The following is a 26049-nucleotide window of genomic DNA, read 5'->3' as shown; positions in this document are numbered from 1 at the left end:
TATGCTTAAACAGGTGTGTACTGTTTACAGGCTACATTTAAAGGCTGGATGGATATTATGTATGCAGCTATTGACTCAAGAGATGTAAGTACTGCAAATATTTCTAAATTACCTTCTTTGCTTTGTTGAGGTCAATCTATCAACAAGTGTGTACTTCTATATCTTCAAAAAACAATATTCATGCAATACAATGAAACAAAATTAAATTAATATGAGATTCTGCTGTAACAAATTGTAGAGAACTGTCAGATGCTGACAGTAATAGATGGAATAGACAAAATACATTGAAATAGATGACAAGAGTATTGTCTAGACAAAAAATATTAAGGTTATATTACACTAGGTTGCCACTTGTTCAGTTTATTTCAACTTTTTTTGTTTGGTTTTTTTTTTTTTGTCCTTAGATATTACAGCAACCCAAGTATGAAGACAACCTGTACATGTATTTGTATTTTGTCATCTTTATCATTTTTGGTTCTTTTTTCACCCTGAACCTGTTCATTGGTGTCATTATTGATAACTTCAATCAGCAAAAAAAGAAGATAAGTATTTTTTCATTTCTCTTCTAAAGATATTCTAAAATATCGCATTTTTGCAAGTGCATGACATATGGAATATAAGCACAAGGTTTGTTCAAAATTGAAAAAGCTGAAATATATTAGCATATAAAATCTTATCAAGATGTAGTATATATTAACATCACAGACTCTTCTGAATTCAATGTCCAGTTTAGTCTTCCTCAAGTTATCTGCTTTTCCATGCCTAAACTGCATGAAATCTCCTTACATGATCAAATGCCTAACTTAGGCCTGTACATTAAACCATTTCTAATTTATTGATTTTTTTTCTTCATGATTTGTAGTGATTCTCTGAACACACACACACACACACACACACGCACACGCACACACACACACACGCACGCACACAAAAAATAGCTACCTGGTTATGAAAAATAAAGCATTCTTTCATCACACTACTACAGATGCTGCTTTAATGATCCCGGTGTTCAAGTTTTCTGCCACTAAAGGATCTGAAATTATACAGAACAGGAGCAGTTTGTAGCTATCTTATGGCCTTTCTTAATTGTTTCATTGTGTAGATGTAGATAATCTCACTGGTATAGATGGTCTGAGTATAAGATGCTCGTCTTTAAAACTATTTTCTGTAAATAGATAAGGTAATGAAAGCTAAAGGACAAAAGCAGCTATGAATTACTGGAGTAATTTTACCTTAGTGGTCTTCCTGTGGGTTTATGTTACTAATAAGAGATGCTAAGATTTTTGGAAGCCACACATGATTAAGACCTAGAGGAATATGGCTGGGGAGCCTGTCCAGTGTATGGTGTATCCATTCCCATCTCTTCAGGCTTCCCAAACATCCACAAAAGGGCTGCATCCAAGTCCTATGTGTTTGTAGACATTCCTGGAATCAGATGTCTGCAAGTATCTTTTATCCAGGAAAAATTTACTTCAAGAGGTATGTAGAGTCTGATGAGTTTTCATTCAAGCTGTCTCTATGAGAAAGCTATTATGGGCAGTGGATTTTGGTTAGGTTGCCATGAAAGACCTATAATTCTTTCTTTATCTTCCCTGTCAGGACTCCAAAGGCCAGTTCTGCCTTTGGCTAATCAGAACTTCATTGAACATGAAAGCTAAACAAGATAAAAGACGGAGACCATTTTGCTGTTAACAGTATCGAGAGTGCTTCAGTCTTTGGCTGTGTTCTCCAAAGTCTGATAATCCATCTCTCAAAAATCTTGAAGACTCCCAATGATACTGTTGTGATTGCTAAATTAGAGATACGTAAAACACTAACACATTCATGTACAGAAAACTTGAGTTTGTCTGCTTCCTTTGTTGCATTAAAATCGCAGTTCAGAAGTGACTGTACTGAGCAGCCCAGACTATTTGAGCTTATCTCAGATGCTGTTTACTGTATCTCTTACTATAAAATAAAAGTGGTATTGAAAAGGTTTTCTTGCAGCTCAAGGAAAATAACTGCAGAAGAATACTGCGTTTCTGTTTTTTTGTGAAATGCAGTACTGGAAGTTCAGACAACTTCTGGACTAAATGCTTAGATTTCAGACAGCTGCATTTGATAGCTAAGAGGTTTTCCCCAATTCAGCAAGCCTGATTTTCCTGAAATAAATAAATAAACATATCACGTTTCTTTTTAAGAGTTTTTTTCAACACTGCATATAAATGTGGTTATAACCAGTTTTGATTTCATGTTTTTACTTTGGAGGTCAAGACATATTTATGACAGAGGAGCAGAAGAAATATTATAATGCAATGAAAAAGCTGGGATCCAAAAAACCACAAAAACCTATACCAAGACCGGGGGTAAAATCATTTATATACATCAGACTAATAGCTATTTATGAACAGTTCAATTTTTATTGATATATAGAGAGCAGAAATATACCCATGTGAAAATTATAATTAACTGGTGTATCAGTCAGCAAAAATGGAAAATGAAAACACAAAAAAATATTTTTCCTTTGCAATTGTTTTATGTATGAATATACAAACAAAGGTGGCCGAACTTAGCTGTTATATTCATTTTAATATGACTACTCTACTTAAGGTCACTAGTTACATTTCTATTGAAGTCCCACTGGCCTTACTGCATGTATTTTTCTACTTTCTTCTTGCAGGAAAACAATTACAGCTGTATTGGATGTTTCTTCTTTTCTTTTCTCCTCAGAACAAATTCCAAGGCATGGTCTTTGATTTTGTGACACAACAAGTATTTGACATCAGCATCATGATTCTTATTTGTCTTAACATGGTTACCATGATGGTAGAAACTGATGACCAGAGTAAAGAAATGGAAAATATTTTATACTGGATAAACCTGGTGTTCATTGTCCTTTTCACTGGAGAATGTGTCCTGAAATTAATTTCACTTCGCCATTACTACTTCACTATAGGCTGGAACATTTTTGATTTTGTAGTTGTTATTCTCTCAATAGTAGGTAAGTCTTGTTTATGAAACTAAAAAGAAGGCAAAATAAATATAAGGTGAACTTTTACTCAAATAGAGCTATATGGTTAGCTTTTGCCATCGCAAGGTTTACAGCTAAGTCATGCAGCTTTTCATTTAGTCTAATTTACCTAATCCAACCATCAAAACTGTTACGATCATTCAAAATATATTGCACCTTCAGAAATTAAGCATAACTGGTATAACTGATATAACAGAATTAATGCAAGTGGAATCTAGAGATAATCTTTAATTGCAACAGAGACCCACCGATTTTCAAATGATTTTTCTAAATTTCTGCGATGATATTAAGAGGTAATTTATCTTGTTTTTTCTTCTTTTTCTGTTTTAGGTATGTTCCTAGCTGAGATGATTGAGAAATATTTTGTGTCCCCCACACTGTTCAGAGTCATCCGACTTGCCAGAATCGGTCGAATCCTGCGTCTCATTAAAGGCGCTAAGGGAATCCGCACTCTGCTTTTTGCTTTGATGATGTCTCTTCCTGCTCTGTTCAACATTGGTCTGCTGCTGTTCCTGGTCATGTTTATCTATGCGATATTTGGCATGTCCAACTTTGCCTATGTCAAGAGGGAAGCTGGTATAGATGACATGTTCAACTTTGAAACGTTTGGCAACAGCATGATCTGCCTGTTTCAAATCACCACATCTGCTGGCTGGGATGGTTTGCTTGCCCCAATTCTTAACAGTGGGGAGCCAGACTGTGACCCCCATAAAGCTCATCCAGGGAGCTCTGTGAAAGGCGACTGCGGCAACCCTTCCGTTGGGATTTTCTTCTTTGTCAGCTACATTATCATCTCATTTCTGGTAGTGGTGAACATGTACATTGCTGTGATTCTGGAGAACTTTGGTGTTGCTACTGAAGAAAGTGCTGAACCCTTGAGCGAGGATGACTTTGAGATGTTCTATGAAGTCTGGGAGAAGTTTGATCCTGATGCAACACAATTTATGGAATTTGAGAAATTGTCTGATTTTGCAGCAGCACTTGAGCCTCCTCTTCATCTACCCAAACCCAACAAAGTCCAGCTTATTGCAATGGATTTGCCCATGGTGAGCGGTGACAGAATTCACTGCCTTGACATCTTGTTTGCTTTCACAAAGCGTGTTTTGGGGGAAAGTGGGGAGATGGACGCCCTCAGAATACAGATGGAAGATCGGTTTATGGCATCCAATCCTTCAAAAGCTTCCTATGAACCAATTACAACCACATTAAAACGAAAACAGGAGGAAGTATCTGCTGTCATTATTCAACGGGCTTATAGACGTCACCTTTTAAAACGAACAGTAAAACAAGCTTCCTTTATCTATAACAAAAACAAAACCGAAGGAGGGGCTGGTCTGGGTGTGAAGGATGAAATCCTTCTTGACAAGTTAAATGAAAACTCATTTACAGAGAAAACTGATGTAACCGCATCAACAGCACTTTGTCCGCCTTCTTATGATCGTGTAACAAGGCCAGTCAAAGAAAAGCATGAAAAGGAAGGTAAAGACGTTCAGAAATAAAAGCAAATAGCAAGCAAAATCATCTATGTGCAAAATAGTTCACAGCCTGTAGGATCATGTGTTTGTGTCAACAGGACTCCTGCTGGAGGTCTATGCCAAACTGACAATTTTTACAAATATACTGTACATTAAAGGTCAGTGCCTATTTAAAGACAGTGACCCCTCGTCAGTGACTGTGACTGTGATATGGGGAAACAACCGTGACAGGAGGTTACTGTTCTCACTACCAGCTGACACTGCTGAAGAGGAGAGACAAAATGGCTACTCAGACTGTAGGGACCAGTGAAAAGGGGTGCAAACCACGCCGTTGTGTGTTTAGCATAAAACAATACAGTAACTGTATCCACTGTTTGCATTTCAACTGCCACACACATCATATTTTTACAAAACCTGTGTTAGTGGGTTCATCTTATTTTTATTCATATCTTGTTTATTACATGTGACTATTTTTGTAAATGGGGCTTCTGTTGGGGCAGGGATGAAATATGTCTTTACAGGTACAAGGGACCTGTGTTCTAATACCCAACTAATATACACACAGAAATGTTTTGCATGAAGGCATGCTGCACTTATAGATCATGCATGAAAATAACATTAAGCCACAAAGAACAACAGATTTTTTTAGCACAGTGTTTCTGGAAAGGCATAACAGATCTTGAGGTGCTTAATTACGGTACTCATGTTGTATCATGCCCAAACAAGTCTTGAAATGCCTGTAAAGTCCCCTATAACTCACAGCAACGGTAGAGGCAGTTTATTTTTTGCACAGACCATTAAGTTTCAGAAAGTGCAAACTTCCTTCTAGCTCTGGAGTCATAGATTTTGTCTTTGTCACGTGCATTTCTGCGTACAAATACTAAATGAATCTGCCTCAACCCTCCAAACTGATCAAAAGGAGCCCTCGATCCAGTTGTTCTGCTTTATCCTGCAGTATTGTTTAGCCATCTTCAGCTCTCAGTAAGGTGGTTGTTGTACATGTTAATGAAAAGCCCTCTGCTATGTAAATAGTAATTTTTAACCTGTGGTGCATGTTTGAGCAAACAGATAATGACCTAAGCACATTTATTGCATCAAATATGTACCACAATAAGTGTAGTGTGCAAGTGTTCAACAGGTAAAATTACCTATTATCTACCATTATAGATAGTTTGGATGCTATCAGTGCATGTTTATATTGCCTATGCTTCTGTTCCTTTGACTGTCCAGGATTCTTAAATATGGGAAGCCATACATCAGAGCTAAATGAAATAAACTACTCAACAAGACCTCATTCCACCATACCATTAAGCAATATTTTGCAGCTATTTAGGAGCTTATTTATTTTACACTTTTTAGTTTTCAGTAAGAAGCATATAGTGTATATCCAAACTGTACAGTCATGTTGAGAACTACTAAACCTGTTGAAAATAATGTTAGAATTTTATAAGCAAATATAAATACTGTAAAAATCATTTTATTTTATTTTATTTTTCAGCATTATGTACATAAAAACAAGAACTGAATTTTATCTTCAGGTTGATGTCACACCATTTTATTACTTTCTGTCCATAGTACCTTTTCACACAAGAACTCCAGAGAACAAGCTAACTAAAAGAAGGGATAGCTGTATGTTCTGATGTTTTACAATATTTGCTAACATATCAATACATTCTGTGAAATAAGTTAATCATTTGATTTTTGCAGTTGGGAAACGGTGTAAAGTTAAAATTGAATGTCTAAGCAGTGCCTGCATCATTAGTTTTCAGATACAACCTTTGTTTCACAAAGTCCTTAATTTTTTCACATATTTACTCACATAGTTTTTTTTATCCATGCTGCATTAGAACTAATGTTATCTTGGGTCCACAATATTTTTTCACAAAGAGAAAGTAGCAAAATTGTATAATCCAACACATCAGGACATTTTATGTTTCTTACACAGGAAAATTAAATATACATTACTTTTATTAAAATTATTGACTAATACTGTATTAGTGAACTGCATGCAGGAAAATGCTACTATTACCCTAACTGATGCTAAACAACATTATTAATGCGCCAAAATAATAAAGATTACATTTTTTATTGTATGTTCCTTTTGTCTTTATTATCTGTCTTGAATATAAAAAGGTATGCTTTTAAAACCACAGAATGAGAGGATACTGAAAACATTTACAGCCAGCCGTACCGTTCTTCTGTGTAAGCAAATCCTTGGGATTTGCTCATTAGTCACCAACCAGGAGTTTCTACTTCAACGGACGTCAGACGCTGCACATGATGATTCAGTGAGTACCAGTAGCACTGCCCAGAGTTCATGCAGCAGCTCCGTGCAGTGGGACACTCGACCGTCCGACTCCAGAGTGTGTCCCAGGAGGCTCATAGCATTCCCAGGAACAAGAACAGAGCATTCAAGAGATTAACAAGAAAAAAATGAGGATTGAAAATGGTACTAAATACATTCCCCAACTTGGATTATGAGAACCAGTTTATTTTTGCTACATACTCTTCACCAATAGGCTACAGAACAACTTGTATTCAAGTGCATTTCTGAAAAAGGTGAATCAGTGTTGGAGTGAATAACCATTGCACTTTTCCTCAGAAATTTTTCTCGGAACCACAACATTCCTAGAAGCTATCATTTGTGGACAGTGATATGGAAAAAAGCAAATGCAGCTGGGAAGTGGGTCTGTCGGTTATTCCTGATCAACTGCTTCAGTGAATTTCTGAAAATGTCCATTTTATATGCTCACATGCATTCCTCTACAACTTCCAATGAAAACACTCAGAGGTGAATACTAAACTTATAAAACCAGTTTATAAGCAATTTGTCTGTGCCTGCTATTAAAAGGTAACCTTAAAAAGTATGTAAATTATCCACAAACTGATAGGAATAATAGACTGCTTCAAAAATACAGTAGTAAATTGAAGAATATTTTTTAATATTCTATGCACAGCTTTTTAAACTTTGTTTTGTCAGGGAAGTAATTTTAACATAAATGAGAACCATGCCACTGTCATTATAGATCACAGGTCATGGCCATGCAAAAATACTTGTTTCTCACATCTGTTCTAGGTTTTCAGTGTTACAGAAGCCAAAAAGTTACTTCAGAACAGGTAAAGTATCGCTTAAACATAACAGAAAATTTTGAGGATTATCTTGGCCAACAAGGGAAAAACACATCAGCTTTTGCGTTGCCTCTTTGGCCCTGTGGATGGGAGGTGTGCAACAAAGTGCCCTGTGCAGTGGGTTTGTCAGGGAAGTTCTGAGTGCTCTTGGCCCGCAGAGTCAGCTTCACCTGCTCGTTCAGCACGGGATGGGTTTGTCTTCTGGTGCTAAACGGCGTTATTGGTGCTTTTCATGTGGGACCAACAACACAGCCCTTCTGGAGAGACGTCACTTGGCAATGGCTTCTTGTTTCTGGTGCCTAGAAATAATGACTGAGAACGCTTTCACCTGGAGGCGGGGAAGAAAGGACGGGAAGGAAGGGAAGGGAGGGAGGGAGGAAGGAAAGAAGGAAGGAAGGAAGGAAGGAAGGAACGGACTTCATGTATTTGCTTTTACCCCACCGTTTGTTAATTTCTACAATCAACCTTCATGTAACCTGAAGTGCTCAGTATTGAGATACAAAACGAGACACATGGAATGTGGGTCACTTAGTCGTACATCCAGCCAAAAAACAGCAAGAAGAGAAAACAAACTTTCGAGGTTTGCACCTAGCCCTCTGCCACTGACGCACCCGAGCGAAGGCCGACGAAACCGCCAGGCCCCGCCGACAGGAGGCGCCACGCCCCTCAGCCAGCCCCGCCCCCTCGCACCAATGTTTCGGGATCTCGCGTCAGGGTGGTCCCGCCCCCATCTCCCTGGAGCCCAATAGCTCGCCATACACGTTCCGGCGTTTGCAACAAGTTTTTCTTCCCGTGTTTCTCCCGCTTCCTTTCCTCCAAGCCAATGGCTATGGGCGCTGCAGCTGGCCGGCCAATGGCAGCGTGCTGCCGAGCTCTCCGCCGCCCTTCCGGAGGCCCCTCAGCGGCGCCGGGTAGGAACGATGGACGCCGAGGGGCAGCAGGTGGGCGCCGTCCCGCCCCGGGCCTCTCCGTGGGTGTGGGGCCAAGCAGGGCCTGGGGCCGGCGGGTGGGAGGGCGACGAGCCACAGGAGGGGGCGGTGGAGCCTGGGAGAGGAGGGCGAGCGGCCAGGCGGGGCCGGTCCGAGACGGTCGGCGCTGCCTCCGGCCGTCCCGGAGTGAAGCGTTCTCAGCAGTGAGTGGTGACCGCCTCTCCCGCAGGCGCTGCTCAACTACTACTGCCAAGAAGGCCACTTCCAGCACCTCCGGGCGGCGGCAGAGGAGGCGCTGAGGCGGCTGGGCAGTCATCCGGTGTTCCAGTTCTACCGGGCCTACGGCACCTTGAGGGCAGGTAACGGGGGCTGGGATCGGTGGTGTGAGCTGACTTGGAGCCCCGCTCCGAAACGCTGTGCTCCCCTGCCTCACAAAATTGTCCTTAGTCTCCTATACAGAAAGAAAGTGATGTTATGGAGTCCGAATATTTTCCATGTTGAGAAGATTACCATTGTTTCATTATCTGTAACCCCCCTGCCAGCTTGAATGGAACTGATCTAGACTGCATAATGATGAAGTGAGAAATAAGGTTTTTGAAGGGAATTTGAGCCTTACCCGAATGCCTATTACATTGTATCACAAAGATACATTTTCTTGTTCCAGCTAATATCTCTTCCTTTTAATGCAGCTGTATCTAACTTTGTTGTATCCATCTGCCTCAAATGAGCTGGCAGCTGATGTCTGTTGGGAGGATATTTGTATACATAAAATTGGTTTGAGAAGTTTATTTAGCTAAATCTGTATTTCAAGGATGTCACAGAATACTAGCAAGTAACCCAAAGTGGGGGAGGACTGAGGCATGGGCTGGGAAGGATTTGAAGGTATTTGAGGTGTTGTATCTGTTCCCAAGCTGCCTGACTTTTTTGTTTCATAGTTATACAGTCCTGTTTTTCAAGATAGTGTCTCTTCTTTTGATGTTCAGAAGATTCAGACAAATAAGACAATCCTGGCTATGTAAAGAAACAGGAGCAACAAGGCCTGCTTGGTGCCCTGTATAAGACAAATAATAAAGATGATTTTCATCTTTATGGCAGTTGACAGAACTAGCACATAACTCTTTTCAAGTTCTCTGCATTGAGATGATTTTTTTTCTTTCTTGTGGGTGTTTGAAAGACTTGCATAAACAAGTGAAAATGGATGTGTGAATAATGAAGGAAGTTACAAAGGAAGTGTTATCAAAAACACTCAAGAAAAAATGGGACAATTTAAGTTGTATTAAGATCTGATACAGATGTTCTCTGTCTTGAAAAATGTTAAAGCCTATTCTGCACTTGTCTTCACTAGGGGACATCCAAGATGGCATTCGACAGTTGGAGTCTATTAAAAACAAACAGGAGGTGTCACTTTGCACATTAATGGCTTTGATTTATGCCCATAAAAAGAGCCCTAATCCAGGTATGCTTGTTAAAACAATATTGCTTCATGTTTTAAACAACTGTGTTTGAAGATCTGAGAGCTATAGACTAATTCTGCCTAATTTAAAAAGGTATACTCCAGCTTTGCATTTGACATAGTATCTAGGACTGAATTAAGTGATGCTTATCACGATTGTAAAGAAAAATACCAAAACACAGAACTGTGAAGAGTAAGACTGGGCGTTAGAATAAAACACTAAAAAAGTCAACTTGCTCACCATGATGGAAAATCTTTTATGGGAAAAAAAAAAAAAGAAGCTGGATTGTGCTTCTTGTGATTGTTGTTCACTCTTATCTGATATTGATACTTTTGAGCAGAAGTACAATTTAAGAAGTCATTAAAGCCATACCATTTCTATCTTTCAAGTTAACTTGTTCTTACAAAGGGAGAAAAGAATTGGTTTATCAGATAAACTGAGTTGTCGTTAAACTATTGCCATGGTATCTTCCTGGCTCTGCAGATTTATAACTGTTACTGACAGTTTTGTTAAGTGGTATGATGTGAATCAGCTCTGACTAGTGACATTGCTCTTAATTGTGTCCCTGAGGATTAATACTGTAGGGCAGCAAAATTATCATGCATTTCAAGACTCTGACAAAGTCATGGGAGTAAGAGTCAAACATTTGCTTCTAATGGCTCCTAAAAGAGGACCAGAAATAAATGAGGTTGAAAGAAAATATTTGACAGTAAGTCCCACACACCAAAGTAAATTTCTATAGGGGATTAACCTGATGAGAGCAACTGACAATAACAAAGAGAATGTAAGAAAATAAATTTTAGTGTTAAGAAACGCATCACACGTTTCCCAGGGATACTGGAGCTAAATCATCTTGGATTCAGCATTTTAGGGTGCTCTACAGTTAACTTTTTACTTATTTGGCACACTGGTATAAATTTGAACGTTATTGTCCAGTTTCCATTTATGTGGCAGTAATCTCAACTACAATCTAAGGTTTAACAAGCTGCAGGATTATTGCACAAATGGTCATGTTGATGGGAACTCTCTTAAGTCTTTAATTTCTGTACCAGATTGCCTGTGTGTTTCTCGATGTATAATACATGAAACAATGTTTGCTTTGGAAGCCCTTGGCTTACCTGCTGCTCATGTGTAATATTTTGAGATGTGATCAACAAAAGCTCTGAACAAAACCCTTTCAGATCGAGAAGCTATTCTAGAGTTGGATGCAAAACTGAAGGAACAACGTAAAACAGCAGGACAGCAGGCTCTGTACTTTGCTGGCTTATTTTTGTGGCATCTTGGTCGTGAGGACAAAGCCCGTGAATATGTTGATAGAATGATCAAAGTTTCTGGTGGTAGCAAAGAGGTAACTTTTTTTTCCTATATAAAATACTAATAGGACCACAAATACTGTGAAGCTAGGCTTATTGCACCAGCACTGTTCAGAGGTTTCCATTAACTGTTTTGTGTGTCAATACTTTCTAGATCTCATAAATTCATTTGACAGGCCAGAGTAGAATTCACATAATGATTTGGTTTTGTCTGCTCAGTATTCATTTTCATGTAATAAATGAAAGGTCTGCATTGACCAATGGAAATAATATGTAGTTATGCCAATTTTGCTACTTGATACTGAGCATCATAATTCCTACCAAAAAACTAAGTGTGATTCTTGCACTAGAGGGAGAAATCTGTTCTGAATCCAAAGATTCAAAAATACCTAGAGGATTAGGGATTTTAATTTTCAGCAGCTGTTAAAGAGAAAATTTGCCCAGGGTTTTACCCAATGTAATTTATTTTGAAGTCTATGTAAGTGTTGTATATAGCAATGTTTTTGGGAGGTGTTTGGGGTGCTTAAACTTGATGGAATGTGATTTTCTTAGTGTATAGAGTTCATTTTGATAAGATACTTTATGTACTCCTTGTATAGAAGTAAAATACCCCCCATTGTTTTTTTTTAAATACTTGAATGTATGAATTCAACCCTAATATGTGTATGAATTCATGACTCTGATTGTTAGCCATTACAAAATATGGCTTTTCCACTAACCTTTGAGTCTTAAATACGACTCACTTTTTAATTTTAGGTTACAAAAAAGCTATTGATATTTTATAGTTTGAATTTTTGCTTTGATGCCAATTATAATTTGGTTAAATAATCCAGCACTTCAAAATACATTTGATTTACTTAAGGTATATAATTATATGTCTGGAACACATAAGAAAAATAACATTCATTAATTATAAGTAATAGTTACTTCAATGAAAAGACAAATTTCACCTATTAAAAGTTTGAAGTACTTTTTTTTTTTAAATACTGTTGAAACTTCAGATCTTTCCCTTCACATACAGGTATTTCTTTTTAACAGACAGTGGAAGGAAAAATCTCTCCTTTTTCAGCACCCCACATGTTTCTCAGTGTCTCATCTAAACAAAATCTTAAGAAAATATTCTGCAGACATGTTTGCAGAAAATATTCTTACTGTCTCATGCAATCCCATGAGGTTTTGTTCTGTCTGCTGAGCATGTTAGAATTGTCCTGGTCCACTGTTGTTTTGTTGTTTTGGTTTTTTTTTAATCCTGCAGGAAAATATATTATTTGTTTAATGCTGGCATGAATTACTAATATTTGAGGTTATTCTGTAGACTGGATATAATTTGAAATAGGTATGTTAACTAGTTAAAAATAGATACTTTAAGTCTTACTTTATTTTTAGGTTATTTCTACTTACCGCTGTATCTAGTATACATTATTTTTTACTACCTAGTTAGTGAAGAATTTCAATTTATATTCTCTTTACAGGGTTTGATTTTGAAAGCATGGCTTGATGTCACCTGTGGGAAAGAAACTCACATTAAAAAAGCTGTGAAATACTTTGATGAAGCACTGCAGGAAGGCAATGATGTTTTTGCTCTGCTTGGTAAAGTACGTTTACCTCATGATTTGAACACTTCCTACATGTCATACTAGCCTTGTAGAGCGATAGGTGCTGAGAATGGTTGTCTGTAAGTGAGCTTGTCCAAGGAGTAGAAATGTGGCTCAGTCATATTCTTTTTCTTCAGAGAAAAACACTAGGTTTTAGCAAAAATGGAGCTTAAATTTATTTAAGAAATAGTTTAGAGAATACAGAAGAGTTATCACATAAATTGATGACCAGCACAATATAAATATGCTGTCACTTCTGTTTCCTGTGGTAGACAGTATTAAATATGGTCTGTCTAAATATATATTGAGGTTATGATTTTACTATGTACACAAGTAAAACTGTTTTTATTCATGTGTCTGTATGTAAGAAATGAGGTTTCAAATCACCTGAAAGTGCACAAGTATCTGTGATCTCTTTTTTTTTGCATGGGACCACCTACATTACACCACATTACAGAATTGCTGTGTACCATGGCAAAAAAAACCAGTAGTAGTTAAACACTGTAGTGTGATTATCTGTGAATATTGTTAATACTCTTTTTTATTTGTCGTTAGTCCGTTTCAAGTGTTTGTCTTGATTATATTTCATTAAAGGAATGGTATGAATTGTTTTCTGTACACATTTTTCTGTTTCAGGGTATGCTACTTGTTTATATCACAGCCATTGTTACTTATTAATATGTTTGTTTAATATTCTAAAGCTGCATGTGGAGAAGAATTGTTCAATGCAAATAAGAAGGCTGAAGTTCAGGAGAGCGTGCACAATGGCATTTGGTTTGGCATGTGTGCTTGGCTGTGTGTGGACTGTTAGCTCATTTACCAGTATATCTCAAATTTAGTTAACTGCAATTAGATTTTAGACAGCTCTCTGGCCGCGGCTTAAGAAATTAGCTCTCAGAAACTACTATGTTTGCACTATTCCTATTGCAAAAATACGAAATAAAATGGCAGGCACACAGTTACCTGGCATATGATAAGGAAGTTTTAAGCGTCAAAGCAAAATAGAAAATTTAAGCCCTAAGATGATTTCTACTCAAATTCATATGAAACTGTGATACCTGATACTTCTGAAGCAGTTTTGCATTTGGAGTACTTTGTAAATTGCTTTACAATTAAAAAAGTGTTCATTCTGGCAACAACAACAGTGACTTGCTAAGTGTGGATTTTTAGATGGTACACACTTTAGGACTTGAAAAAAATGTTTAATCTGTGAGTTGTGTGCAATAGCCTAAAATTGTGAGATGCTTTATGCAAAGTTATTTGAAACCTGATAAGACAATTTTTCTCTTAATCTACATGTCTTTTTCTTGCTTGTAACCGACTAGTAGCTTGGAAATGCTGAGTTTACCATTGTTATAGAGTGCCCACCAAACACCAGGTTTTACAAAACATCTTATGCTGTTTGACTGTTGCAGTGTCTCTAGTGGTTGATGCTGAAGAAAGATTTTAAAGAAAGATGCTTAAAGAAAGATTTTTCTCGCACTACCTCTCTTTTCTAGTTTCTGTATGAAAGAACCTATGTGAGTGTACAGGCTTTTGATGTGACTTCTCTTCCTTCCATTAGACACAGTATTTTGAGGTCCGACAGAATTATTCAGGAGCTCTGGAAACTGTGAACCAGATAATTGCAAACTTTCCAAACTTCATTCCTGCTTTCATAAAGAAAATGAAGCTACAACTAGCCCTGCAGGACTGGGAGCAGGCAGTTGAAACTGCACACAGGTTGAGTATGAAGTAGCACACCACTAATTGTGTTCTTGCCATGTTTACACTGTAAGAAGACTTTGAAACAAAAGTAGATAGGTTTCCATTTTTTTTTAAATGAATTTGAATTAGTTAAATCTGTTTAAAAATACATTTAAACTAAATTAAGTTTTATTAGAGTCAAGCCTTGCAATTCTGTGAGGATGCTACATCTATATGTGAATCCATTTTGGCTGGAAGAGTACCTTTCAGAGATAGGCAAGAAGTAACAAAGCTGTGCTTTCAGTTGAGAGCTAAAACTTCAAGTGACTGTGCAATACAAGTTATTTTGTTCCCCTCTTAGGATAAAACAGATGATTGAGCAAAGGTTTTGTTTTGGTTTCTTTACTTTCACTTTTTGTTTGGCTTTAGACTATTGCAGAAAGATGCCTTCAATTTAGAAGCCATAAGAATGGAGGCTCTGCATCATCTGTGCAGGGAAGGAAATATATCTGAGGTGAGTCTCTTTATCAGAAGACTGAGCATAACAGAGCCTTTGTAGGGACTAGATGCTACGTGCACTGTCTTTATGTCTTCAACTCGTATACTTTGGTTGCATGCCACACTAAGGTGCAGGAAGATGCATATTCACTTATTCTGACTGAAATGGCTGCTCTAGCTTATTGTCAGGGTGTTTTCTGGGTGCCAAGGGAAACATAAATTTTTTCCTCCATCATTCCAGAAAGCGGGAGAGTTAGTTGCATCATGTTAATTTGAATCATCAAAGCAAGCTCTTATTGTTTTATGAATTTATCGAAACAGCATTTAGTTATCATAAGTCTTCCGTTCATTTAAGTATTTAATTTATTGAAATAAGGGAAATAATGAGGTTTTGTAGTGATAATTTTGTGGAAGGGGGTCATAGCCACTTAGTCGGCCATGTTAGGTTGTATAACCTGTTCACTTTTTTTTTTTTTGACAGTTACTGGGGTATTTTTAGCTCAAAGAATTCTAACATTTGCTTTTGGTCTCAAGATCCTTTTCTGCACAGGGACATATGGATGTATTTTGTACGTATGTTGCCTGTGCCATTTTTCAAGAAATTTTAAAATAAATCAACTAAATTGTCACCAAAAATCATTAAATATTTTTAAATATCTCTTTCTCATTATGTAAAAATGCTGGTATAATTTCAGTGGAGACTTAGCAGAAGTCAAGTCTTTTCAGTGTTTTTTCAAGTTCTAGAAGAAAAATACGTTAGGTTAACACATTTTTTGTTATTGCAAAGAACTCTTTAGTCATTATTTTATTTTTAGTCAAATTTAAGTCTTACTTATGCACAATCATAGGAAATATGCAGAAACAGTAACAATTGCAGACTCCAATTCAGTAAAGCTGTCCAGGAATGAAACTTGCTGGACATGGTAGGGTGTAAACGAAAGATTCTGGGGTAAAATGTCACATGTGATGAAACCCCGTATCTGGGAAAAAATTAAATAAGCTGACGAGTTTTAAACATCATTCAGGTGTCTACTTCTAAAATCATATTAGAAAAAACCCCATGTGTGTTATTATTGTAAGCCTAGAAATGTCTAAAATACCTTAGGTCATTTGAGAAGCTGTGATGTTAAAAATCTGAGCATCTGTAAGTGCTTTGATTTTGAGCATGTGTGTTTGTATTACACTGAAGGCCAAAGAAGATTGACAGATTGGATTCCTCAGACTGTCATGCTTTATGGGCTCTTCTGTTATATCAGATTCAGCTCAAGTCTTTCACTTTTTTTAGAGCATGTATAGAGGACACATAATCTATTTTATTGTCACTTTACTGTTCCAAAGCATTTTGCTAGGAACTCCAAAATAAATCTCTTAGCCCTGAAAACTTTCGAGTTTAACTTGCAAGCTATTATTGCATATTAAAATATGTGACTAATTTTTAGTGAAAAGTTCAATTGTCCTAATCTGTTCATTCTTTCTATTACTTATGATGTTATTCCTTTTACTCCAAGGCTTCAGCAAGACTGGGAGACCTCATTAAAGCACTGGAGAGGTTAGAACCACGCAATGCACAGCTCTTCTGTAAAATGGCTTTAGCTTTCACTAGAACAGTGAGTATGTTTTTTTCCTTAAGGAGCATACAACTATCTATATATGCTATTTTTGTTTTATTTTCTGGTAGACAGATGTTAAATGTCTGCTAAAAAGTATAAGATTGCAGATGATTGAAATAGATTACCTTGGGTAGCCTTTGCTAACTACATTTTTGAAGTTTTACGTTCAGTATAAATTACAATACTTAAACTATCTAATTTCAAAGATGTTTTTACTGACCAGGTTAATCACGTAGCCTTGAAACTGAGGATTTCTTTAATCTTTGTGTTTATCAGAATCATTTGAAGGAGGTATTCAAAGCAACTATCAACTTATTGTATGGTATTGGATATTTGTTTGAATTCAGCACACTTGAATGTCACATTTTTATAGACTTACTTACAGATCATATTAGTCTTATATGAGGTGATGTTGTCTCCACTGCTACAGCAATTTTCAGTGTGTTTTTCCAAGTGAATCTGAGAAATAAGAAAAACTTCAATGATTATTCTTCCCGTTAGTGTGGCCGGAACCAACTCATCCTTCAACACACACAAACCTTAGTTGAAAGAGCAGCTGATTTGGCATCTGACAATGCAGAATTTGCTACTGAACTTGGCTACCAAATGATTTTACAAGGGAAAGTGAAAGAAGCTTTAAAATGGTATGAGACTGCTATTACACTTGATGAAACAAGCTTTTCTGCTCTAACTGGTAAGTTTTTTAACTTTTGTCTGGTTTTTTTTAGTGATCTTGAAACACAGATGATGTTTTCTTGATCAAGTTTTTCTACTGCTGCTATTGGGAAAATCTAGAACTACTAGAGCAAGAGGATTGGATAGTGCTTCCTCATTCATGTTATACTGTCTTCCTTGTAGCAAGTTTCTCCTCACTGGATATGTCTTTTGGTCTTCCTTTTGAAAAGTGAAACTTTTTAAAATTAAAACTCTCAAAGTAACGGCAAGGATAGAGATGTAGCTGTATTTTAAAATTATTATTATTTTATTTCTGTAGTGCCTAAGAGCTAGAGATTTTTTAGGCACTACAAAAATAAAAAATTCAAGGGTGGTTGATAAAACAAGCTGTCCATGACTTCATACATGTCTAAATTAGGTTGACAAACATGATCAAGTCAAAACACATGAGACTTTTGATGTATATATTGCATTCTTTGAAACAAAAATAAATGCCTTTGATAAAGTCCAATTGCTGTCAAGAAAATGGAGAGTAAATATGGCATATGTGCTTCACACATTTTTCCTCTGCATTTTTTGTTGCTGACTATGCCATTGCCTTGTAATCTGAAACTTGAAACAGTACAAAAGATTTAGAGGGAAGGAGTCATTCATCTGTGTAGTTGGGTGTGTGCATGTTTGTTTATTTGTTTGTTCATTTTACATCTTGTTCTGAATTCAGAAGCCAAACTTTATGATACTTGTACTTAGTCTAGATCTAGTTAAGATTTGGTTTTAAACTTCGTAATATAAGGGATGAGATCTTCTCATGAAACTGCTTTATAGCATTGCATATAGTAGAGTATCAGGTATCATCTGTCCTAGGTGTTTCTAAGTACATAAAATCTGCATTGCCATAAGTCTTGATCTATTCTTTCTTCCCATACCACCACTCTATGAAGAGGCTAATGAGAGAAAAAGTTAGTTCTGGAAACCGAAGCATGTGCTTGAACAGGAAGACAAATCTGCAATAAAATGTTTGAATATGTTACAGGAATTATCCGTTGTCAGCTAATACAAGGCAAATTAGAAGATGCAGAGCAGCAGTTGGAGTTTCTTAATGAAATTCAACAATCCATTGGGAAATCTGGGGTAGGAAACATCTTTCTTTATTAAAGTATTTTGATTACAATCTCAATTCTGGTCCACTGCCTGCTTCATGTTCTGTATTTCAGACACTTGAGCAGAGTATTCGTAATGGAGCACCATTAAATCTGAATTTCAGTTTTTCCTCCTGTCAATCTAGGTTAACGTCTTGCTTAACTTTGTAACATGAGGCTGTTTGCTTGCAGAGCAAAAGCATCATTGCCTTCCTCCAGTGCTTTATCTCTGACAATAAGTTTGAAATGTTAGGAAGGGAGGAATATTAATTATTTTCAGGATTGTGAGCTGAGAAAAAATTAGAGCTTCTTGCACAAATTAAAGGAATCTATTGATATCATCATCAGTGTCATTGTCAGTGAACATGCTAAATGTCTTACATAATTCCTAAATATAAAGAAAAAATGGCTAACATGAATAATTATGTAGTATTGATAACAGAGGAATGTATCTGGAATATGGAGGATGTTTTATTTTATTTTTTTTTTAATTCTATAGGAATTGTCTTTCTTGCGTGCAGTTCTAGCTATGAAAAAACATAAGAGACAAGAAGAAGTTATTGCCTTATTGAATGATGTTCTGGATACTCACTTTTCAGCTTTGCATGGTTTTCCTCTTAGTGTGGAATATTTTGAAAAACTAAACCCTGATTTCTTGCTAGAAATCGTTAGTGAATATCTTATTTTTTGCCCAGCACAGGTAAGCAGCTGTATATCATGTCTGTCTGAAAATGGAAAATATTCTTGGTTTTAATTCTGGGATCAGTTAATCATGAAGCAAAAATTGAGTGAATTTTCCATCTTAAAATGTGAATTTATTTGAAGTAAAGCATGTTTTAAAACATCATACCACTATTTAGTCAAAATAACTATGAAAATATTTTTTTGTGAAGTGAGAAAGTTGCAATGATAAAACCTGAGGAAACTTGGGATATTTGCTTAATGCATGTGTGTGTATTTATACTCTTTTTAGTATCTCTTTTGGTCAGGAAGACTGTAACAATACAGTGAAAAGAGCTATCTCGATATGAAACTAGGATGTTCATACTGATGGTCCTATTCTTGAAATATCTTTTCAATATACATATATTCTTCCTTTGTTTCAGTCTCTTGTGTGTGTTGGTAAAAATCTACTTTTAAAAAATTTTATTACTAATTCCAAAGAAAATCTCACATATTTAGATGGGTCATTTTCTGTGACTGAATTTGCTTGTGCTACTTTTGGCAACAAAGGCATGTAGAACTTAATAAATTCAATGGGGACCTGACATCTCTAAGGCAGAAGAAACACATTTAAAGTTTCTTTAGTGTCTTCCTTAAATAGATCATCCTTCTGAAACAGCTGGGAGATGACTTTTGTTATCCTGTCATTAGCAGATTTCTAGTCTAATTACAGAACCTTTCCATAAATATTTGTAGAGTTTTAAAATGTAACAGGCAAACATGTAGTTTTCCATTGTTATAATCTGTCCTACCACCTGTAATGAAATGGTAATGTTTAATAGACTAAAACATCAGAAGCAGTGACAATTGTATGTCACAGATGGAGATAAATAACAAGTGTCATTTTACGATGTAGCATCTTGTCTGAAGGTTTCCCTGGGGTATACTCCAGAAGTACTTAGTGGCAATGGTGGTTTTTAATTTGGAATGAAAACTGTTTTTCCTGAACTATTGTCTATAGAAACATTTGTAACAGAGAAGACAGGCTTTTCCTAAACTGTTGTTATCCCTTTATTGCAAAAAGGAGTTTGTGGCAGTAGAAGGTGAGGAGTTCAGCCAGGTGGTGGAGGCTGCTAGTTTGGGAGTGGAGGATTGCTGCTTCCCCAGGGCATAGGTCCTGTGGAAATGTTAGCTTTGAACAAAAGGATCTCTAGGTTGCCTTTTTATATATATACATATATAACAGTTAGCAACTAGTTAATAAAGGGAAGTGACCAGTGTTTCTGATAGTGAGCTACTGAAGTGTGGCACACTGTACTAGCAGTTTACATGTAAGTAGCTATTTCTCAGCTGCTATTTTCAGTTTGTTGCTAGCAGTAAGGATACGTTCTGTGAGGTGGAACTGAGGGTAGGAGGGACAGCACCAGAATCTTTTCTTCTCATCTTTCTGGTCATGTTACCATTGCGTTGGATGAGTTGGCATGGATTATTGGAGTATGTTGCCAAATGCTTATGGACCAACTCTTCAGCTTATGTCAGATCTGAAGTGCTTTATCATCCTTAAAATCTATGAGGCTGTCTTGTGTTCCAGCTGATATCAAGAAGTTGCCCCCTTACATTTAAAATGCATTTTAACATTTCCTCACAATGACAGTTTTCAGCTTTTCGGGCTGAAAAAAACCAACAATGCTTTGCTGTTGCTCATTTGAGTTTTGAGTGAAGCTCTGACTTAAAATGAAATTTAAGTCCAAAACCTGTTAACTGAAGTGTTGTGTTTTGGGTTTTTTTATTTGTTTTGTTTTGTTTTTTACCTCCTAGCCTGCAAGACCTGGGCAGTCTCCTTCACCACTTCTCAAGCACTGTGCTTATGTTCTCGAAACTGTGGTAAAAACTGTGCCTGGTCTTCAACAAGCCATCTTTTTAATTGCAAAAGTGAAATACTTGTCAGGTAATAGTTACGTGAATGGTTAGCTATCCACCTCTTTAATTTCTTTAATATAAAAAAATAATTTCATACTTTTAAATCATAATGAATATTTTTCTTTCTCTGCAGAACACTGTATTACAGCTAGGTGAAGAATATTTGCACTGCCTTTTTTGTAGTTTGTGTGAGCATATCTTAATTAGACACATACATATGGTATTTTTAAAATTTATTGCTTCCAAAAACAATCACTTATTGAATGATTTACAGATGGAATAATGGGAAAATATCTCCCCTTTGACATGGTTTTGGTTTTGTTTAATAGCCATATAATACTTTGTATGTAAGTTTATTCACTAAACGCTTATTTTAAAAAACACAAGTTATAAAATTGGTGAATAATTAGTAAAAGCTCTATATTTAACCTCCGTATTTCATATCAACTATTTTTTTTACTTTCCCTGTTTTAACTTCCTAGGGGATATTGAAGCAGCCCATAGTAATCTACGTTACTGTCTTGAAAGGAACCCCTCTTACGCAGATGCACACTTACTGATGGCCCAGGTCTGTTTGGCTCAAAACAATACTAAACTGTGTTCTCAGTCCTTGGAACTTTGTCTGAGCTACAATTTTGAGGTGAGCTGGACAAAAGAATTAAACCATTTTATATATTCAATTGTCTGAAGTTGAATGTTTTTGTATAAACCGACATTTAAGCTGAAATTTTTATGACTCTTCCACTATAAGTTTAATATCCAAATGCGTATATAAACATGATATCTGAATATTTATCAAAGGAATGACCATAAGAACAAAACTAACACCTTATTACAACATGCTGAAATTGCTTTGAAACACAAAAGAAAGAACTGTTAGCTTTTTCTCAAATCCTTACATAAATATTAAAAACATCTTATGAATAGAACTTGTAGTTCCAGACTAACCTTGCAAATCTTTAAAAGTCAACATAGAAGGACTTGAGGAGTGATCCAGTGTTGTTTGTGGACTTTTTGCACAGATGTACAGTTGCTGATGAAGATACGCACAGATGTATGAGGGCATCAAAAGGGGTTTGTAGTTACCTCTTGGTAATTCATGCTGCTCTAAGTGGTCTAAGTGTTAAGAAACTAGCCATATTCTATGCACTTTTCCATTAACGTCACATCTTTCTCCATCCTTTCTGTCCTTTCAGGAGCGAATTTGGTAAATTAAGCACTGTACTAGACAATGTTCACTGCTTTGCAGTGGTCCTCACCAGTTTTATTTCCTGGGGCTTATACCTTGCAGTATGGGATTTTTCATTTGTTGACATCAGTGGAACTTCATGATTAACACTGAGTTGGGAACACTCTCTACAGAGCACTAATTAGGTCTGAGCTGTGCTAGGTCTCTTGACAGAGCTTAGCTGAAAAGTGACAAAATACCATGTCCTTGCAAGTGTGCTCTCATCTTGCTTCCTCTTCCAAGTGATGCAAGAAAGCTGAAGATTAACTGCCTGGTTAAGGAGACACTGAGGTGCTCACAACCTTGTACACAGTTCCATTGCCATTCCATTAACATTTCCTTTTCATGTGAAGTGTATTTTAAGAAGGTGGAGAAGTGGCAGGCAGGACTTATGCCAAATGATGATTGTATACTTGTTTTAATTAATAGCCTAATGAAGTGTGCATACAGCAGTGCGGGGAACACTCAGAATCCTTTAAAATTCAGTCTAGTTTCAAATAATGCTGTAATGAATGTTTTTCTATCCCAAAGTCTCCTCTCATGTCATAGTTTTTCTTTTTTAATTAAAATCCTACTTAATTACTAGCTTGCATACACTTTGAAAATTCTGATATTTTCATAAGTAAATTATTAACATTGGAACAGGGTATATTTGGAGAAAAGAAGAAACCAAGGTCAAAAAAAAATCAATCTTCTTTCAGGAAGTTTGAATACTACGTGTAAAGTAGAATTTCAGAACTCTTTATCTCATTATATTTTTTTTAGGTGAGAGAACATCCTGTTTATCACTTAATTAAGGCCCAAACCCAGAAGAAGATGGGAGAATTATCAGAAGCTATTAAGACCTTACAGATGGCGAAGAATTTGCCTGGCATGAGAAAACCTACAGCTTCCTCAAAAAGTAAAGGGAAAAAAATTGAAATTGATGCAGGTGACCGTGTGTCTATCTTCCTGGAGTTAGCAGAAGCTCATCGTTTGAATGGAGAACTGGTAAGATGGCAAACTTGTTAAGATGTAATACACACCTGAAAACAATTTCACAGAAAGTGTCTATCCTCATTAATTCAGAATAGAAAACCATCACCTCTTTTACCAAGAGGACTGGCTTGGTAAAATTTCAGAGGTGTTAATATCTGACTCGACAGCTCGTACCTTAAATTGTACAGAGAAAAAAAATCTACTTGCAGGTGATCAATTTGGAGTATACAAAACAGCTTTTAATTTTGAGGAGGAGATACTGTTGGGATTCATTTGTTGACATGTAGATTCCTGTTTTGCTATCGGAATGCTATTAGAAATATTTTTGGATTGTGTCCTTTTCCTTGTGTAGCAGCATCCTTGCCACCAGCCCAATCTTTAATAAACAGCAGGACACTACATACATATAAGAATATAAGAGAAGCCACATGATCGTGTAGCTGGAGGCGACCTCTGGAGGTCATCCTGCTCAAAGCCGGACCTGTGAGAACAAGGTGCTGAAGGCATTGTCCGGTTGAATTTTGAGTATCTCCTTGTATATATGCAAGAAAACGTTGCTTTATCTACGAAAACTTTTTCTGGTAGTGCATATCGTATAAATTTTACTTACAAAATCAAGAGGAAAAAGCATTTTAAAAGTTTTAGCAAAAGAAATGAATAGTATGGTTTGGGGGTTTTGGTGATGTTTTTTTGGTTGGCTTGTGTAATGCCCCCAGAAATTAATTTTCTTATGATGTCTTTATATTTGACTGTTCAATGACAGTTCTGTTGGTTTTGTTATTTGCAGCATGAAGCTGCTATAATACTGCAAGAGGCCATTAATGAATTTTCTGGAACTCCTGAGGAACTAAGAGTTGTGATTGCAAATGCAGATCTGGCAATTTCTCAAGCAGATGTTGAACAAGCCTTGACTATGCTTCGACATATTACACCTGAACAACCTTACTTTGTACAAGCTAAAGAAAAAATGGCAGATATTTATCTTCAGTACAGGAAAGATAAGAAGTTATATGCTGGCTGCTATAGGTAAGAGTTTGTGGGGCGAGGGTGGTGTATTTCTGTAGATTTTTTTAATGGTAGCATGGTGAGCGCATTTTTCCCTTTCTAATACAATACATCAGAAATATTTAGTGACATGATGAATTCCTTTGAGTAAGAGTTGTGACATTTGAAACAGAAGTTGGAAGTCCTGTTTTGGAAAGATATCTCAAATGTTTTTTGTTTTATTTTTGCCCTATTTGTTGTTGTTTAACATGTCAATACTGGTTATCTAAATATTGAGCAAAGGTCTGTCTTCTCTTTCCAGAGACCTAGTAGAAAAACTGCCAAGTGCTCATACTTTTCTTCTTCTTGGTGATGCATACATGAATATTCAAGAGGTAAGTGCTTGCTAGAGGTGAATGGAATGATTGAGTCATTTGTTGACTTTGGCAAGTTGAGACAATGTGGGATGCTGACTCTTACTTTAGGAGGTAACGTTACACACACGCACACACACGCCCCTCCCCCTTGCTGGCTACAACGTGACTATTATAAGTTCAAAGAAAATTCATGTATTCTAATAACTGATTGGATGGAAGCAAAGGAGAGAAGTACACTGACCCGTAGGACTAACAAAAATCTAAAGTGAGAGCTAAATTAAATTCAGAAAGAAGTTGGAGATGTTTAGAAAATTCTAAAGCTTAGAATAATTCTAGGTAGCAGTTCTCATGTTGGAAGTCTTTTTAAAGAAATGTAAATTATCGAATTCCTATACATTTTTTGTGTGCTTTGCCTTTTTGATGAAATGGAAACGTTATTCAGTATTTGTAGAAGACAATGTAATCAGGTGGACATAGGAATTTAAATTATATACATTTAAATTAACATTTTGAAAGAAGGGTTTGGGTTAGGATGCGTAGCTAATAGTTTAGATTACTAGTTTGGGGATCTGCAGGTGATGAATTGTTGTTTACTTATTAATGTTGGTGTGTAGTTTTCTCCTTAATCAAGAATTATAAAGCAAAGGGGAATTTGTTTAGATCTGCTATAATATGGCTAGAGGAGAGAACTGGGTGGTCATCCAAGACAGTAATAAGTTTGTTAAATAGTGAAAATATTAGTAGAGAAATTTCAGTGGAACAAGAATCAGGTTGATTCAGACGTATTTGTTTGCCAAGTTCTCTCCACATTCTGTTTTAACATGGAAATGTAAATTTGCATGGGCTTTATGCTTCCTGCAATTTCGTAGTTAGCATTCTTCCCTCAGAAATATTGCAGTTTATTAACCAGTAGTCCTTTGTAGTCATTTCTGGAGGTTTTACCAGGTTTTGTTTTCTTCATACATGTTTTATCTTAATCCTGCACTGCTGTGTTTTTATCTTTTACTGTTGAAGCCTGATGAAGCCATAGAAGTCTATGAACAGGCCTTGAAGAAAGACCCGAAAGATCCAGCTTTAGCAAGTAAAATTGGAAAAGCCCTAATCAAAACGCATAACTATTCGAAGGTATTCTATAAATACTGTATTAGGCTAAGGAAGTATTGTGTCCATTAGTGTCAACATCAGGCTTTGTCTGACTTTGTTTTCAGGTTGGGTAGAAGAAGCATTTCACTTTAAAGTGCTAAACAGCATTAATATCCAGGAATTATGTTTGTAGATCCCCTTCAAAATACCTGGTCAGTCAACTCTCTGGCCCTTGCAAAAGCATGTTTAAGTATATTCTATTTTAAAACAATAAAAGTTAATAAAAATATTTCTAATTCATTT

At 36.5% G+C, this 26049-nt stretch overlaps 2 protein-coding genes across 7 annotated transcripts in view; both read left to right on the top strand.

Annotated features, from left to right (window-relative positions):
• LOC136102875 (sodium channel protein type 1 subunit alpha) overlaps positions 1-6578 on the top strand; it is a 98049-nt gene extending 91471 nt beyond the window's left edge. For all 5 annotated transcript variants that reach the window (XM_065840303.2, XM_071811014.1, XM_071811016.1 and 2 more), the window contains 5 exons: positions 31-84; positions 405-542; positions 2241-2345; positions 2710-2980; positions 3341-6578. In XM_065840303.2, the coding sequence (XP_065696375.1) occupies positions 31-84; positions 405-542; positions 2241-2345; positions 2710-2980; positions 3341-4509 (1737 nt within the window). In that variant the 3' untranslated portion in view covers positions 4510-6578. The remainder of the gene's footprint in view (positions 1-30; positions 85-404; positions 543-2240; positions 2346-2709; positions 2981-3340) is intronic.
• A 1822-nt stretch (positions 6579-8400) lies between these two features.
• The window catches only part of TTC21B (tetratricopeptide repeat domain 21B), a 36452-nt gene continuing 18803 nt past the window's right edge, over positions 8401-26049 (top strand). The window contains exons 1-17 of one of the 2 annotated variants that reach the window (XM_071811012.1): positions 8401-8555; positions 8773-8902; positions 9889-9999; positions 11179-11345; positions 12783-12905; positions 14470-14627; positions 15021-15105; positions 16598-16696; positions 17201-17393; positions 18408-18505; positions 19013-19213; positions 20995-21124; positions 21579-21736; positions 23090-23314; positions 24090-24328; positions 24609-24681; positions 25678-25788. In XM_071811012.1, the coding sequence (XP_071667113.1) occupies positions 8535-8555; positions 8773-8902; positions 9889-9999; positions 11179-11345; positions 12783-12905; positions 14470-14627; positions 15021-15105; positions 16598-16696; positions 17201-17393; positions 18408-18505; positions 19013-19213; positions 20995-21124; positions 21579-21736; positions 23090-23314; positions 24090-24328; positions 24609-24681; positions 25678-25788 (2322 nt within the window). In that variant the 5' untranslated portion in view covers positions 8401-8534. The remainder of the gene's footprint in view (positions 8556-8772; positions 8903-9888; positions 10000-11178; positions 11346-12782; positions 12906-14469; positions 14628-15020; positions 15106-16597; positions 16697-17200; positions 17394-18407; positions 18506-19012; positions 19214-20994; positions 21125-21578; positions 21737-23089; positions 23315-24089; positions 24329-24608; positions 24682-25677; positions 25789-26049) is intronic. The other variant, XM_065840706.2, reaches the window with a different exon arrangement.

The sequence above is a fragment of the Patagioenas fasciata genome, chromosome 7, assembly GCF_037038585.1.
Source record: "Patagioenas fasciata isolate bPatFas1 chromosome 7, bPatFas1.hap1, whole genome shotgun sequence".
NCBI classification, from domain to species: domain Eukaryota; kingdom Metazoa; phylum Chordata; class Aves; order Columbiformes; family Columbidae; genus Patagioenas; species Patagioenas fasciata.
The sequence above is the reverse complement of the archived record's forward strand: the minus strand, read 5'-3'. Positions and strand labels throughout refer to the sequence as shown.